This window comes from Scyliorhinus canicula, chromosome 1 (genome assembly GCF_902713615.1).
Source record: "Scyliorhinus canicula chromosome 1, sScyCan1.1, whole genome shotgun sequence".
In the NCBI taxonomy this organism is placed as follows: Eukaryota; Metazoa; Chordata; class Chondrichthyes; order Carcharhiniformes; family Scyliorhinidae; genus Scyliorhinus; species Scyliorhinus canicula.
Window position 1 is genome coordinate 83,003,558 of NC_052146.1, and position 17,551 is coordinate 83,021,108.

The window sequence follows — 17,551 nt, forward strand, 5'->3', positions numbered from 1 at the left end:
TAGGAAAAAAAAATTAGATACTCTAATTTAAAAAAGAGTACACCCAATTCAACCCATCCTCTTGCAACCATATAATCTCATAAGAACAGCAAAGAAAACAAGAGGAGGTGATCGTTACCCAATTTAGGGGGAATATCTCTGAAATTCTTCTCTGATCCACGCAACAATATAGCAAATTCCAGGAGACTGCATTGGCCAGTAAATAACTCTCTATTTTTATAAATTGAGATGCATTTTGCTTCCTGGAACTTACCCACTTACCTTTTGAATGCTTGCATCGAAATTACATTCAACACATTACTGTCATACTATTCCAAGATTTGACCTCTGTGAAATGACCTACTTCCTTACATCCATCTTAACAGTGCATTTGTAACTTGACCTGATACCTCCAAGTTCCCCTTTTATAGCTTAGCAGGGGGTCAACATTTTTTTTCGCGGGTTCTTCCTGAGATTTTCGTGAGGGCTACTTTTTGATTTTTCCACAGCTACTTTTTGGGCTTTCACTAACTCCTTTATTAGGTGTTGCAGTCAAGTAATAGCATTATCTTTGCTATCTGTGTGGACATATGGAGTAATTCTGCACATGCAATTACAAGAATTACTCAATACCCTCAGTAATCATCACCCTTCAATTCAAACTAAATACGTAGGGAAAGCATTAATTTCCTAGAACAGAAAATTGGCACAAGAAAGAAAAGGCATAAGTTAGAAAGAAAAGTACTTTTTTTCCAAAGTAACTGACACACACTTCTACAGACAGAAATCCGTGCCTAGCCCTTCTGCAGACCGGTGAAATCACTGCTAATGTGTTTCAATTACATGTGCACAAAGTTTGGAGATTTTAACCAGGGAGTTACTACCCTTTTTACTGCGTCTCGGATCTCAATCTCGGACTTAAATTGATCTAGCATCGATATCGATCTAACAATTCTTGTTTGCGGAACAGAGTTCCAAACTACTACCCTTTTGTGTGTCGAAGTATAAAAAATTTCCATCCTGAACGTTTCTAATTTTTAGATTATGTTCTCGGAATCACAGTCTTTACAGCGCAGAAGGAGACCATTTGGCCTGTCAAGTCTACACTGGCTCTCTGAAAGAGCATTCCACCTAGTCCCACTCTCCCGCCTTAGCCCTGTAACGTCGCACAATCTTTCTTTTCGTACCTCAATCCAATTCCGCTTTGAATACCTCGATTGAACCTGCCTCCACCGGCACCCTCAGGAAGTTTGATCCAGACTCCAGCCATTCTCTAAGTGAAAAGATTTTTCTGACATCACTTTTACTCCTTTTGCCAATTATTTGGGCAGCACAGTGGCTAGCACTGCTGTCTCACAGCCTGGGATCTGGCTTCAATTCTGGCCTTGGGTGACCGTGTGGTGTTTGCACATTCTCCCCTTGTCTGCGTGGGTTTCCTCCGGGTGCTCCGCTTTCCTCCCCCAGTCCAAAGATGTGTAGCTTGGGTGGATTGACCATGAACAATTGTCCCTTAGTGTCCAGAGATATGCAAGTGGGGTTAGTGTGGGGGAGTGAACCTAGTTAGAGTGCTCTTTCTGAGGGTTGGTGCAGACTCGATAGGCCAAATGGTGTCCTTCTGCACTGAAAGAATTCTATGCTTTTGAATCTATGCACTTGATGCTCTCTTGAATGTGAACAGTTTCTCACTATTTGCCCTGTCCATATCCCTCAGGATCTTGAATACCTCTATCAAGTTTCCTCTCGGCCTCCTTTTCTTACAGGAACACAGTCCCAAAATCTCCAATTTATCTTCTTTATCCCTGGAATCATTCTTGTGAATCTCATCTGTACTCTATCCAATGCCTTCACATCCTTCCTCAGATATGGCACAAAGAACAGGACCCAATGCCGCAGATGAGGCCCAACTGGTGTCTGATAAAAGTTCAACATGACCTCCTTACTCGTGTACTGAATGCCTCTGTTAATAAAGCCTAAGCTACCACATTTTTTATTGACTGCTATCTCAACGTGCCCCGCCATCTTCAATGGCTTGTGTGCATTTCCCCAAGGCCATTCTGTTCGTGCACCTCCTTTAGAGTTTCTCACTTTATTTTATACTGTCTCTCCATAGTCCTCCTACCAAAATGAACCGCCTTGCACTTACTGCATTGAACTTCATCTGCCACTTGTCAGCCCATTCCACTAACAGGTCTGGGTCCTTTGGATGATCATAAAAGTTGTGGAGATGCCAGCGCTGGATTGGGGTGGGCACACTAAGAAGTCTCACATCGCCAGTTTCAAGTCCAATAGGTTTATTTCAAATTACGAGCTTTCGGTGCGCTGCTCCTTCAGGTGAAGTGGAAGCAGATTCACAAACACAGCATATATAGGAGAGACACAATTGCAAGATAATTACAGATTGGAATGTGAAGAATGGTTGGATGCCAGTCTTTACAGGTAAACAAGTCTTTACAGGAACAGACAGTGTGTCCTGGCTCGAGACAATTCAGCTCTGTCCTGGCTTAAGACAATTCACAACTCGATTACCTGTGATTCTCCCTCACACCATTCTCTTACCACCATAGCACTTCCACTCTTCCTCCTTCCCTTCTGTACAGCTGAGGCACCCCTGGTGCCATGATCTTGGCTTTTGCAGCAGTCCTCTGAAGAACCATCTTGCTCACCAGAATCCAAAATAGAAAAGCAGTTAAAAAGCGAGATAGCCTCAGGCGATTCCTGCACTCCTTGCCTGTTTCTCTTGGATACCCTTTTGATTACCCATTCCCTCTCTGTACTTCTAAGCTGCAGTGTAACCAACTCTCTAAACATGTAATCCTCAGCCTTGCGGATGCACCACAGTAACTCCAGCTGCCATTTGTGTTGCAAAATCTGGAGTTCAAGTTTCTGCAGCTGGTGACATTTCCTGCAGATGTAGCCATAGAGGGCACTTTTTGCATGCACGATTTTCCATATCCGACAGGGTGCACATTCCAAGCTACACTGACATACCTTGAATTGAAGTGTTTGCTAAGTGAGGTAGATTGGCCATGCTAAATTGTCCCTTCGTGTCCAAAGATGTGCAGGTTGGGTTATGGGGATGGGGTGGGGGAGAGCAGGGGAGTGGGCCAAGGTGGAGTGCTCTTTCAGAGGGTTGGTTTAGACTCGTTGGGCCGAAGGCCACATCCTGCATTGTAGGAATTCTATGAATCACTAATTTAATTAATTAATTTTGAATAATTCCTATGTATACTGCAACTTACTGTGCTTTTTAAATGCTAGTACCAACAGCTAATGAAACTTGATTGCACAAGTATGTTCTTTAGGTATTTGTTATTTTTACTGCTTAATTTTATATCATTTTTATTTTAAAGTTTTAGTTCTTGTTACTTATATATCAACCATAACTCCTAAAAACAAGAAATCTATAAATTTACCTCCCTTTGGCATGGAGAGTGATGACGGGATATGGCAGGAATGATAATCCTTGCTCTAATCCACCATCTCTATCCCTGCTCTCGTTCCCCCATCAAATCTGGGCTCTGGCTCCCCTGCGCTGCCCCATTTTGTCTACAAGTTCCACAATAGAGAGATTCTGAAGCAATTCTGCTCCAGTGTGAATTGGTGGTGTTCTGCAAACCGTTAACTGTCATTTTTGGTGAATTGCTTTTGTATTTATCCGAGGTCTATGAAAAATCCCTCTTCTGTACATATGACAGCCAGGTGAAATCAAGTCAAGCCAGGCCATACAATTACATACCTGTCATATCACTAACTGGAATAGTGAAATATCAGAATTCTAATCAATGCTGGGAAATGTTCCCACAGGAAGAAGGTATTCAACGAGGAAGAGATGAGGAAGAGAAGCGTAAAGAGATCACCTCTCACTTCCAGGTGACTCTAAACGATATCCAGGCACAAATGGAACAACATAATGAACGGAATTCGAAACTGCGTCAGGAAAACATGGAGCTGGCAGAGAAACTGAAGAAATTGATAGAGCAGTATGAACTGAGAGAGGAGGTAAGAAAAGTGAACAATATCTGGAGCTATAAATCTTCCATCATGGACTCAACAGCTGGGAAGTACAATAAAAAGATATCATCAGCCTGTAATTTTAGTTGTTTAGATACTTAATTCTACATTTTAAGAATTGGAATTAAAATAATTAATTAAACAATTACTGGACTCAACGAACCTTGCATTGCATTTGATTCATACCATTCCTTAACCTGGGAGTTTAAGCATTGAATGCAAAGAAACAATTGTCTGTTCTTCATTGTTCACAGACTGTAAGATATAGGTAGTCTGTTTCCTCATACTCATGAAGTGCCCTGCCAAGACAAACCCATCAAAGAAATGGGAGGCAAAGCATCTGTATTGAAACTGTTAATTTCCACAGCAGTTGCCTCAGTGGTACACACAATGATGGTGTAGCTGGTAGACCATAACTTCCTTTTTGTAAAAGGACATACTCAGTTGGTCCAGCTTGATTTATACAATAGCTCCAGAAAACAGATGTACCTGGTCGGATGCTTGAAGGGCAAAGACATTCAGTTCAAATACAAATACATATAAATTTAACTGGTAATTCATATTGCATTTGAGATGTATTTTAGATTTTCGTCATACTTCAATCTGATATAAATGTAGATCACTTGGAACCACCGAGAGAGATAATTTGGCCAGGGAGAATCCATGAATGACCTGCAAAGAACTGTCGTATAGTTGGGGACCTTGTGTTCTGACCAGTTTACATGGAAATTTTAAAACTAGCCATTATCTCAAATACGCCAGCTTTCATGGAGCAGTGGTTAGGTTGTTAGCTACTGTAAATTTGCAACTCGTTATTGCAAATGTTAACTTAATTAATTGTTTGAAAATGTGTTTAGCTGGACCATGGTCCAGCGAACTGGATGCTGCATCACCTTTCAGGAAGTTCATTTGAGGGTATTTGGTAAGACCAGTGAGTCAAAATATTGTAACAATAGTTTTCTATTTCAATGTGTGTCTGGAGGCAGGAGAGGCTAATATGTAAAGTATGAACTCAAATATAGTAGGGGTATTGTTTGCCTCAATGAAATATCCTCTCTTTTGGATTACAGCAATATTCATGGCATCTGGGAATTGGTCACAATTATGATGTGGCAATTGTGCACGTTTGAAAAAGTATATTTGGGAAGTAGTTGTTTGGTAATACAGGATGTGAGCATTGCTTGAAAAAAGGCATGCTATCAACAATTTGCGTCTTGCACTCATCAGGATAACAAACAAGAAATTTACAACAATAATGGGGGGGGGTTGGGGGAAAACACAATTTATAGTGCACAAGAAGAGAGTGCTGATTGGTTGGCAGATGGACCCTGGAGGAGAGGTTGCCATGGTGAATACAGCATGAACAATTACCAGCTTTGTTCAAATTCAAACAGAGCAGGTCGACTCTGGTCAAGCCAGTGCCCAGGCTAATGAACCAAGGAATGATTCTTCCCTAAGTTTTTGTTCAGTTGAAAAAGGCGCAATGTGTAGTGTTAGGAAAGCAAAGGTAGTTTTAAGGGATTTATATTTGTATTAGTAAACATTAGAAATAAGGTACAGTTTTAGATGTGTTTAGTCTAATGTTTCTGTGCCTGGAAGGGTAAAACTGAAAGTTCAATTCATACTGGGCAACGGTGTTTGTATGTTGGTTATGTTCCCACTGTGTTTCTGTTGTGCTTGGAGAGGTCTATGATATGAAGAATAAATAGAAGTAAGTCAGTGCTTGGCAACATGAAGCCAGTTACAGAGGGAAGGGCTTTCCTTTGTTTTTAGTTTTAACTGGAAGCCAGAGCAGTTGGAGCCAGGTCACTGAGGAGTGAACAGCTCTCAACTCTGCTAGGAGAAGCTAGACAGGAGAAGAAAGTTGCAAAGATGCGAGCTTCTTCAGGAACAACATACAGTCCAGATAACCAGTAAATTGGGACAGATCAACGGTCTAAGAAGTTGAGAGTCAAGTGACCAGAGCCCAAGTATTGTTCAGAAGAATTCAGAGAACAGTAAGCAAAGTGTTCTGAGTTAAAGAGATAATCACAGTAACTGGATTTAAAGTGGGACAGCAGACTTGAGGTAGATGAAGCATTTGATGTGTGGGAATTCGAGAGTTAAAGCAAGTGTGAGCAGTTTGAACCGCAGTCGAGACCAAGAAATCCTAAAGGGGTTGGTGTAAAACTCTGGACTGGTTTTTCTGATAAAAGTGGAGCAGAAACTTTTTTGGAAAGTGTCATTTGTGAAACCTGGACTGGATTTCGGAATCCAAACTGTCATGGGAAAGCATCATTATGAGAGAAGATTTTAAAGCGTGTTTTTGGGAGTTGAGTTTGGAAACTTCCGACTTCCGGTTGCGGCTATGACTAGCTAAGCCGCACATTTGGAAGCTCCTGCAACAAAGGTGTTTTTGGGCCAATTGGAGGGCCCCAACGGCGCTGAAAAAACGAATCCCGGTGGGGGAAGGTCCCCTGAGGAGAACTAGACCGATTTTATGGTCGGTACCCGGAGCGGAGCGGCAAGAAAAACGGCAGCAGCTCCCCAAAAAAAGCGGGGGAAGAAAATCAAAATGGCGGCCGGCGGTGCACCGGAGGAGTGGAAGAAATGGGCGGAGGAGCAGCAGGCCGCTCTCCTCCGTTTTTTCACGGAGATGAAAGTGGAACTCTTAGAGTCCATGAACGCGACGGCCACCAGGTTGGTGGGAGCCCAGGCGATCCAAGAGGCGTCGATTAAAGATCTGCAGCAGGAGATGGCCGCGAGGGAGGAGGAGGCCACAGTCATCGGGGCAAAGGTGGAGGCGCACGAGGCACTCCACACGAAGTGGCAGAGCCGCTTCGAGGAGCTGGACACTCGGATGAGGAGGAAAAATTTGAGGATCCTGGGCCTGGAAGAAGGCCTGGAGGGGTCGGATCTCCCGGGATATGTGGCGGAGATGTTGAGCTCCCTGATGGGGGAAGGGGCCGGTCCGGCGCCCCTGGAATTGGAAGAGGCATACCGGGTCATGGCCAGGAGGCCTAGGGCAAACGAGCCCCCGAGGGCGGTGCTGGTGCGGTTCCAGCGGCTAAGTGACCGAGAGAAAGTCCTGAGGTGGGCTAAAAGGGAGAAAAGCAGCAAGTGGCAGAACTCGACGGTAAGGGTGTACCAGGACTGGAGTGCGGAGGTGGCAAAGCGGCGGGCCCGGTACAACCGGACAAAGGCGGTGCTACACGCGAAAAAGATCAAATTTGGAATGTTGCAACCGGCGCGCTTGTGGGTCACCTACAAGGACCAACATCATTATTTCGAGTCCCCAGAGGAGGCCTGGACCTTTGTACAAGAGGAAAAGTTGGACACGAACTAAAACCTGGGAGCACCGGCGGTCGTAGCCGCCGGGGGACTCTTGATTGTGCAAGTGGCCCTTTTCTTTTTCAGGCCAGGTCGGAACTGGGTAACAGTTTCGTGGAGTGTTTGGGGTGTTTTTTCTCGAACGGTTGACTTTTCTGAATATTTTGAAGGTTTCGAGTTGTTGGGTGTTTCTGTATATTTGTACTGTTGAAATCTCTATTGTGGGTCGTTGGCTTCTTATGGGGTGTTTTTTTCCCGTTTCCAATTTCCCTTAGTTATTTACCCCTCCTACCCTTTTTCTTTGGGTGCTTGGGGGGGTTTTTTGGTTCTTTTTTTTCTTTTCGGGTTATGGTTATCTGCGGTTATTTATACTGTTTGATGGAGGGTGATGGTTGGGCACGCGGTTAGTTGATAGTTAGTTAATTATTTTGTTATTTAAGTATGTAGTTAAGTATTTATGTATGTAGTTGCCATTGGGTATTTGTATTTATAGCGTTAAGTTGGGGAGACGGGACGGGGGGGAGCGGGTTGATTATGCGGGTCTTTCTCGGGGGTTTTAAGGGGATCTTTCACGGGCGCAGATGGGGTGAACCGGGAGGAGTCGGAATGTGGCAGGAGCAGCCGGGTCAGCGGAGACCAGCTGACTCTCGGGAGTACGATGTGGGGTACATCGCGGCTAGGAGGGGTCCTAGCCGGGGGGGGGGGGGGGGGGGGGGGGAAGGGGAGGGGACTGGGGGGGGACACCGGGTTGCTGCTAGAAAGACCAGGGACGAGAAGGGGAGAGCCGGGGGGGGGGGGGGGGGGGGGGGGGGGGGGGGGCCATCGCTATGGGAAGCGGGTCAGAAAAGAAGGGATGACCCGGGGCGAGCAAGGGACAAGACATGGCTAATCGACAGGGAGTAGGGACGGGTCGCTCTGCGACCCGATTGATCACGTGGAACGTAAGGGGGCTGAATGGGCCGGTCAAAAGATCAAGGGTCTTCTCACACCTGAAGGGACTGAAGGCTGATGTAGCAATGCTGCAGGAGACTCATTTGAGGGTAGCAGATCAGGTCCGCCTGAGAAGGGGGTGGGTGGGACAGGTGTTCCACTCAGGCTTGGATATCAAGAACCGGGGGGTGGCGATTTTGGTGGGAAAGAGAGTGTCGTTTGTGGCGGCAGAGGTGGTGGCAGACAAGGAGGGCAGGTACGTGATGGTGAGGGGTAGGCTGCAGGGAGAGAGTGTGGTACTGGTAAATGTGTATGCCCCGAACTGGGACGACGCGGGTTTTATGAGGCGCCTGCTGGGCCTCATCCCGGGACTGGAGGCAGGGGGCCTGATCATGGGAGGGGACTTTAATACGGTGTTAGACCCTGGGCTGGATAGATCGAGTTCCAGGACGAATAGGAGGCCGGCAGCGGCAGAGGTGTTAAGGGGGTTCATGGAGCAGATGGGAGGGGTAGACCCATGGAGATTTGGTAGGCCTAGGGCGAGGGAGTATTCTTTTTTCTCCCACGTCCACAGAGTGTACTCTAGGATCGATTTTTTCGTATTGAACAGGGGGCTGATACCGAGAGTGCAGGACACGGAGTACTCGGCCATTGCGATATCGGACCATGCACCACATTGGGTGGACGTGGACATGGGGGAGGCGCGGGACCAACGCCCGTTGTGGCGCCTGGATGTAGGGCTGTTGGCGGACGAAGAGGTGTGCAGAAGGGTGAGAACGGGCATTGAGAACTATCTGGGTACGAATGACACAGGTGAGGTGCAGGTGGGGACGGTCTGGGAGGCCTTGAAAGCAGTGATTAGAGGAGAGCTGATCTCCATAAGGGCACACAGAGAGAGGAAGGAGAGGCAGGAAAGGGAGAGGCTGGTGGGGGAGCTCCTAGAAGTAGATAGGAAATATGCGGCGGCGCCAGAGGAGGGGCTATTAAGGGAGCGGCGTAGCTTGCAGGCCAGGTTCGACCTACTGACCACTAGGAAGGCGGAAATGCAGTGGAGAAGGGCGCAGGGTGCGGCGTATGAGTACGGGGAAAAGGCGAGCAGGATGCTGGCACACCAGCTTCGTAAGCGAGATGCAGCCAGAGAGATTGGGGGAGTGAGAGAGAGGGGTGGGGATGTAGTGCAGAAGGGGCAAGAGGTGAATAGGGTCTTTAGGGACTTCTATAGGGAATTGTATAGGTCTGAACCGCCGAAGAGGAGAGGGGGAATGAAGAACTTTCTCGACAAATTGGGGTTCCCAAAGGTACAGGAGGAGCTGGTGGAAGGGTTGGGGGCGCCGATAGAGCTGCAGGAGCTAATTAAAGGGATAGGCCAGATGCAGGCGGGGAAGGCGCCGGGGCCGGATGGGTTCCCGGTGGAGTTTTACAGGAAATTTGTGGACTTGGTGGGCCCAGTGCTGGTGCGAGCCTTCAATGAGGCGCGCGAGGGGGGGGTTCTGCCTCCAACAATGTCGCAGGCCCTGATCTCCTTGATTTTGAAGCGGGACAAGGACCCGGTCCAGTGCGGGTCCTACAGGCCTATCTCCCTCTTAAATGTAGATGCCAAGCTGTTAGCAAAGGTCCTGGCAACCAGGATAGAGGACTGTGTGCCAGGGGTAGTCCATGAAGACCAGACGGGGTTCGTGAAGGGACGCCAACTTAACACAAATGTTCGGAGATTGTTAAATGTGATTATGATGCCAGCAGTGGAAGGGGAGGCGGAGATAGTGGTAGCGCTGGACGCGGAGAAGGCATTTGACAGGGTGGAGTGGGAATACTTGTGGGAGACGTTGGAAAGGTTTGGGTTTGGGGAGGGATTTATCAAGTGGGTAAAACTGCTCTATTCAGCTCCGATGGCAAGTGTGGTAACAAACGGGAGGAGGTCAGAATATTTTGGGCTCCATCGAGGTACCAGGCAGGGATGTCCCCTATCTCCCTTACTCTTTGCATTAGCGATTGAGCCGTTGGCGATGGCACTGAGGGGTTCAGGGGGGTGGAGAGGACTGACAAGGGGAGGGGAGGAACATCGGGTCTCGCTCTATGCGGATGATTTGTTGTTGTATGTGGCAGACCCGGAGGGGGGAATGCCGGAGGTAATGGGGATACTAGCGGAGTTCGGGGACTTTTCGGGATATAAATTAAATCTGGGGAAAAGTGAGGTCTTTGTAATACACCCGGGAGACCAAGGGGAGGGAATTGGGAGGCTCCCCTTCAAAAGAGCAGTTAAAAGTTTTAGGTATTTGGGGGTGCAGGTGGCAAAGAACTGGGGGACCCTACACAAGTTGAACTTTTCCAGACTGGTGGAGCAGATGGAGGAGGAGTTTAAGAGGTGGGACATGGTGCCGCTGTCGCTAGCAGGGAGGGTGCAGTCAGTTAAAATGACGGTCCTCCCGAGGTTCTTGTTTTTGTTCCAGTGTCTGCCCATCTTCCTCCCCAGGGCCTTTTTCAAGAAGGTAACGAGTAGTATCATGGGGTATGTGTGGGCACATGGCACCCCGAGAGTTAGAAGGGTCTTTTTGGAGCGGAGTAGGGATAGTGGAGGGCTGGCGTTACCCAACCTTTCAGGATATTACTGGGCGGCAAATACATCGATGGTACGAAAGTGGATGATGGAAGGGGAGGGGGCAGCCTGGAAGCGCATGGAGAGGGCGTCCTGCGGCAACATAAGCTTAGGGGCACTGGTAACGGCACCATGGCCGCTCCCTCCCACGAGGTATACCACGAGCCCGGTGGTGGCGGCCACCCTCAAGATCTGGGGGCAGTGGAGGCGACACAGGGGGGAAGTGGGAGGTCTGATAGGGGCACCACTAAGAGGGAACCACAGATTTGCGCCGGGAAACACAGGAGGGGGATTCCAGAGCTGGCAGAGGGCGGGTATTAGACAACTGAGGGACTTGTTTATAGAGGGGAGGTTTGCGAGCCTGGGAGAGCTGGAGGAGAAATTTGGGCTCCCCCCGGGGAACACGTTCAGGTACCTCCAAGTGAAGGCATTTGCCAGACGACAGGTAGCGGGGTTCCCCGCGCTCCCCGACAGGGGGGTGAGTGATAGGGTGCTATCAGGGGTCTGGGTCGGGGAGGGGAAGATCTCGGACATCTATAAGATTATGCAGGAGGTGGAGGAGGTACCAGTAGAGGAGCTGAAAGATAAGTGGGAGTTAGAGCTGGGGGAACAGATAGAGGACGGGACATGGGCAGACGCCCTGGAGAGGGTTAACTCGTCGTCGTCATGTGCGCGACTAAGTCTCATTCAATTTAAGGTACTGCATAGAGCCCACATGACGGGGACAAGGATGAGTCGGTTTTTCGGGGGTGAAGACAGGTGTATTAGATGTTCGGGAAGCCCTGCGAATCATGCACATATGTTTTGGGCATGTCCGGCACTGGAGGAGTTCTGGAAGGGGGTGGCAGGGACGGTGTCGAGAGTGGTGGGGTCCAGGGTCAAGCCAGGATGGGGACTTGCGATCTTCGGGGTTGGGGTGGAACCGGGGGTACAGGAGGCGAGGGAGGCTGGAATATTAGCCTTTGCGTCCTTGGTGGCTCGGAGGAGGATCCTGATTCAGTGGAGGGACGAAAGGCCTCCGAGTGTTAACACCTGGTTAAACGACATGGCAAACTTTATCCAATTGGAAAGGATCAAATTCGCCCTGAGAGGGTCGGTGCAGGGGTTTTCCAGGCGATGGCAACCCTTCCTAGACCTCTTGGATCAGAGATAGAAACTGAGGCCATGACAGCAGCAACCCGGGAGGGGAGGGGAGGGCGGGAGGGGGGGGAGGGGGGGGGGGGGGGGGAGGGGGGAAAACGACGAAGGAAGTACGGTAGCGGCGGTGGCACGGGCAAGGCCTGCCCGAGGACGCTGCTAGAAATGATAAGTTGGTCTGACTGTCGGTTCGCCGGCGGGGGGGGGGGGGGGGGGGGGATGCGCGGGTAGGGGGGGGGGGGGGGGGGGATTCTTTTTCTCTTTCTTGTTAAGTAGGGGGGTTTGACTTTGTGTTGTTATAATTTAAATGTAAATGTAGGGGGGGTTAAAATGTTTGTATTTTGAAAAATTCAATAAAAATTATTTAAAAAAAAAAAAAAAGAGTTTGGAAACTTCCGTGACAATCAACTGGGGGATTTCTGAGAAGAAAACCACAGACACTAACGGGTTCAGAGCGAAGTGTGTATTTGACCGCAGTCGTCTTGTGTGCTTAAAAGGGACTTTTTGTGGTAATAAGACCATTGTAGCTTAAGATGAACCTTGTAATCTATTTAATCTTGAAATCTGATATGTTGCCTCTAACATCAGACACTTCGACTAGTTTATTACTCAAATATTTTACCCAGGTGTCTTTATTGGCGAGGCAAACAAAGGACAGCACAAGTGTATAAATCAACCAAATTTATTTATCAAACCGTAGACCAGTTACCCTCTTAAATTATACCAAGTAATAACAGTCTTAATACTACCTGAGCCGATGGACTCAGTCGAGCTGCAGGTCCGATTCTCTGAGTCTCGGTTTCCTCAGGGGCCATTCATCTGTGAAGGCGGGTCTCACGTGCTGCTTCCTTCCATCTCTGGTCTGTCGTCAAATCTTCTCTGCTACTCTGCGCGGAGTCTGCGCTGGAGAGGGTCCTGGTTGTCAATCTTTATATCCCTCTTCCTGCCTTGACAGAGAGTTCTCTGGCCCTCAGCCAATGAGGTCTCGGGGCTGGGTCATAATACCCAATGGTGTTAGCGATTGCAACTCAACAGGGCACAAGGATCACAACCCCAGGGGTCCATTCCTAGATATATTGTTTGCACATAACCTCTCTTCATATATGGCAATGGCGGGAAAACTGGGTGGCTGGATATCTAACTTTATCAGGGCAACCCAAAGCAGTCGATCCATAAGAATAGGACCGATTATCTCCTGATGGGTGATTGACGGGGCAGGCCCAGACATGTCCTGGCAATTTGTCTGTGTTCAGTGTATTCAAACTTGGCCAAGTTTGAATTCCCATCAGGCCAGCCCTGGAGCTGACTGATTTGATTTAAAATGTCCAATTTTTAATTTAGATGTCCAATTTTATATCGCGCTCAAAATCTAGGCCATTGTCCATTTTGCCACAGTCCTTCCTCTTGATCTAGTGAACGTCAGCGAACAGGAACACAACATTCTAACCAAGCTACCGGATGTCAAGTATCAGAATCTTGGGCGAACAATCCTACTCCCTATCCCGACATATGTACAGTTTGTAGAACCATAAATAAAGTACAAAATCAAACTGTTCATACACAAAATGCAATGGTTGGAGCTACAAATAAATACAAAAGCAGTAATGCATCACACAACAAAGAAAACTCTCAGCTAGAATTCTTAATATGTCCTGCGCAGCGCCGGATCACAGTTTCTACGTCCAAGGGCTACATTAGTTCCTTCTTCCATTGGACGAGTTGTAGTGTGAGGATGGTTAAGTAGACAGTTATGAGCAGGGTGCCTATTATGGTCAGGTGTGAAAGGAGGCGGACCCATGGATGTATTGGATTGTTGGAGCTCCAATCTTAAAAGTCCTCCACCAGGTAGTGACTCTAATCTCATTAATATTTCTTTTGATTTCCCCTTTTGTTGGACTACTTTGACAAAGGTCTTGTGTGCTGTGACCAATTGTTGTAATTTCTCAGGCAGAAGTGTTATCCCGGTATCAATTTTTTCAAAGTACTCCCAAGAGTCTGCCCGAGCCCCTCGCGAGCGTTCATCACCACTTTCTCTCTCCTGTGTATATCTACCAGCTCAATCAAACCTATCCTAGTGGGGATGTGTGGCCTGATGCAGAAAGTGGTGTTGGTGACGTCGTATGTTAACGCCCCACACTGGTATTGACCTAGTGAGGCTGTGATACAGTATTCTCCCTCCTCCCTACAGGCTACCCAGGTAACATTGTTTCCTTTTTCAGGAATTTTTAGGCAAATCGTCAGTTGATTTAATATCATTATGGTTTCAATGTTTAATGAAATAAACAATCTGTTCACAGCATATTGACAAGGTATTTAAACACAAAGACTTGCAACAGCAACTCATTGATGCCAAACTCCAGCAAGCACAGGAGCTGCTGAAAGATGCAGAAGAGAGGCACCAGAAAGAAAAAGAATATGTGAGTTTTTAAATCCTTCGATCTTTTTCTTGCCTCCCTTCCCAATACAGACCATTATTCTCCATTCCCCAATTGTGTGCTGATACAGGAATATCGTGCAATTATTCACATCTTTAAAGAAGGGAAACAATCCAAGGTGTGATCCGACAAACCATTCACCAAACACAATAAAATATTTAAAAGGATGGCCAAAAGTTTGGTCAAAGAAATTTGAGGAGAATTGGAAATGTTTAGGGATTAAATTCTACAGCATGGGGCATAAACTGCTTCAGACACAAGTGCTTGCAGTGAAGGGAGGGTTAAGTGCACAAAAGACCAGCATCTGAGAAATGAAGAATTTGTGGCATGTTGGGGCAACATGTAGTTGCGGAGTGGGGATGGTGGTGGTTAGATACCTGAGGGATTCTAGAAGTAACATATGAAAGGAGAAGCTATGATTAAATAGGTAAGACTGGAAACAGGTGGGGACAATCGTACTGTGCTGGACAACAACGGAGTTGCCTTGAGGTAGGATGGTATGGTTGACTGCAAGTCAGCAAAGCGGATGGGGGGTGGGAAGAAATGTCCTACACTCAATCAAAAAAGATGCCATTTCGGATTTTGGTTTGGACTGTTTCAGTGCAGTGGTGGGGGCAGAACCCAAATTGGAGAAATTCCAGCCTAGCATTGCGGAAAAGTGGGATTCACAGAATCATAATCTTTACAGTGCAGAAGACGGCCATTTGACCCATCGACTCTGCACTGGCTCTCTGGAAGAGAATTCTACCAAATCCCAATCTAATTCACTTTTTGAATACTTCAGTCGAACCTGTCTTCACCACCCTCTACTTAGGTTGGTTCCAGACTCCAATCGCCCTGTGGGTGAAAATGTTTTTCCTCGCATCCCTTTTACTCCTTTTGCCAATTGTTTTGATTCTGTGCAGTCTAGTTCTTCATGCTGTCTTGAGAGGGAACAATTTCTCATTATTTACCCTCTCCATATCCCTCAGAATCTTGCATATATCCATCAAGACTCCTCTCAGCCAAGAGAAACAGTCCCAACCTCTCCAGTCTATCCTCACAGCTACAGCTCTTTATCCCTGAAATCAGTCTTGTGAATCTCTCTCAACTACAATTCCCGTACCAGCCTCCCCGAACAGGTGCCGGAATGTGGCAACTAGGGGCTTTTCACAGTAACTTAATTGAAGCCTACTCGTGACAATAAGCGATTTTCATTTCATTTCCTTCCTCAAGTATGGCACCCAGGGCAGCTTGGTGGCACAGTGGTAGCACTGCTGCCTCAGGGCACTGAGGTCCCAGCTCTGGGTCACTGTCCATGTGGAGTTTGCGCATTCTCCCTGTGTTTTCGTGGGTTTCGCCCCCACAACCCAAAGGTGCGCAGGGTAGGTGGATTGGCCATACTTAATTGTTCCTTAATTGGAAAAAATTAATCGGTTACCCTAAATTAATTTTTTTAAAGTATGGCCCAAAAGTGGGCACAGTACTCCAGATGAGGTCTGACTCGTGTCTTATACAAATTCTACAACCGCCTTATCCTTGTACTCTATGCCCCCATTAATAAAGCCTAAGATATCACATGCTTTATTGACTGCTTTCTCAACATAGAATGTATGGGGATTGTTTCTTAAAACAATATGTTATGGAGCCAACCAGGGAGCAGCCTATTTTAGATTTAGTGTTATGTAATAAAAAAGGGTTAATGAACAGCCTTGTCGTTAAGGATCCTCTTGGAAAGAGTGATCCGTGCATGCTAGAATTTCAAATTCAGATTGAGCGATAGAAGACAGTGGCATACTAGAGTTTTAGTGTTGGACAGAGGTAATTATACTGGCCTGAGGAATGAGTTGGCCCAAGTAGAATTAGAAGTAAAATTAGAGTCATAGATGTTTACAGCATGGAAACAGGCCCTTCGGCCCAGCTTGTCCATAATGCCCGTTTTCGATCACTAAACTAGTCCCACTTGCCCGCATTTGGCCCATATCCCTCTATACCCATCCTGCCAATTGAGGGTAGGACAGTTGAGGAACATTGGTGGATGTTCAGGGCGAAATTAAATACCCCTACCTCTCAATTCAAGTCTATTCCTGAGAGGAAGAGGGATTGTGAGAAGGGAGAAAAATGTTTCATCGCTAAACAAGGAAGTCAAAGAAGACATAAAAGCAAAAACTAGGGCATATCACACTCCAAGAGCTAGTGGGGAAACTCGAGGATTAGGAGAACTTTAAGGTTCAGCAAAAGGCTACTAAAAATAAAATTAAAAGAGCCAAGATGAACTCCGAAAGGAAACTAGCAGAAAAGATAAATACTGATAACAAAAGCTTCTACAAGTGTAAAAAGAGGAAGAGAATAGCTAAAGTAAATGTTGGCTCTTTAGAGGACTATATTGATGAGATGATAATAGGGAACAGAGATGGCGGAGGCACTGAACCAATTTTTGCCTCTGTCTTCAAGGTAGAAGATAATAAAGATTTTGCAAAAAACTGCATTCAATGCAGAGGAACCAGGTGCAATAACCATCACCAGGGAGACCGTATTGAGTAAACTAAAGGGATTAAAGGCAGATAAGTCTCCGGAACCTGATGGCCTGCATCCTAGGGTATTGAGGAGGGTGACAGCAGAGATAGTGGATGCATTAGTTGTGATATTTCAGAATTCCCTGGATTCTGGAAGAGTCCCAGTAGACATGCCAATGTGACATCTGTATACAAAAAGGGAGAGGGGTAAAAATTAGGAAACTGTAGACTGGTTCGCTTGACCTCTGTGGTGGGGAAGTTGCTGGAATCAATCATTAAGGAGGAGATGACTGAACATTTGGAAAGACACAGCTCAATCCACCATTGTCAGTATGGTTTTATGAAGTGCTTAAGGAATGCTTGACAAACTTGCTTGAGTTCTTTGCGGAAGATGGCTGATGTAACTCCACTATTTAAAAAGGGAGGTCAGGAGTAAGCTGAGAATTATAGACCAGTAAGCCTGACATCAGTAGTGAAGGAAATTCTGGAATCCATTCTCAAAGATTTTGCAGCAGAGCACTTAGAAAACGGTGGCAGAATCGGACAGAGTCAGCATGTGTTTATGAAGGGGAATTTATGCTTGACAAATCTACTGGAATTCTTCGAAGATTTAACTGGTAGAATTGATGAAGGAGAGCCAATGGATGTGGTGTATTTGGACT

The 17,551-nt window shown here is 46.8% G+C and overlaps 1 protein-coding gene across 6 annotated transcripts in view; it reads left to right on the forward strand.

Moving 5' to 3' along the window:
- LOC119964605 (alpha-taxilin-like) overlaps positions 1-17,551 on the forward strand; it is an 86,979-nt gene that overhangs the window by 46,903 nt on the left and 22,525 nt on the right. For all 6 annotated transcript variants that reach the window (XM_038794315.1, XM_038794308.1, XM_038794336.1 and 3 more), the window contains 2 exons: positions 3,784-3,978; positions 14,257-14,376. In XM_038794315.1, the coding sequence (XP_038650243.1) occupies positions 3,784-3,978; positions 14,257-14,376 (315 nt within the window). The remainder of the gene's footprint in view (positions 1-3,783; positions 3,979-14,256; positions 14,377-17,551) is intronic.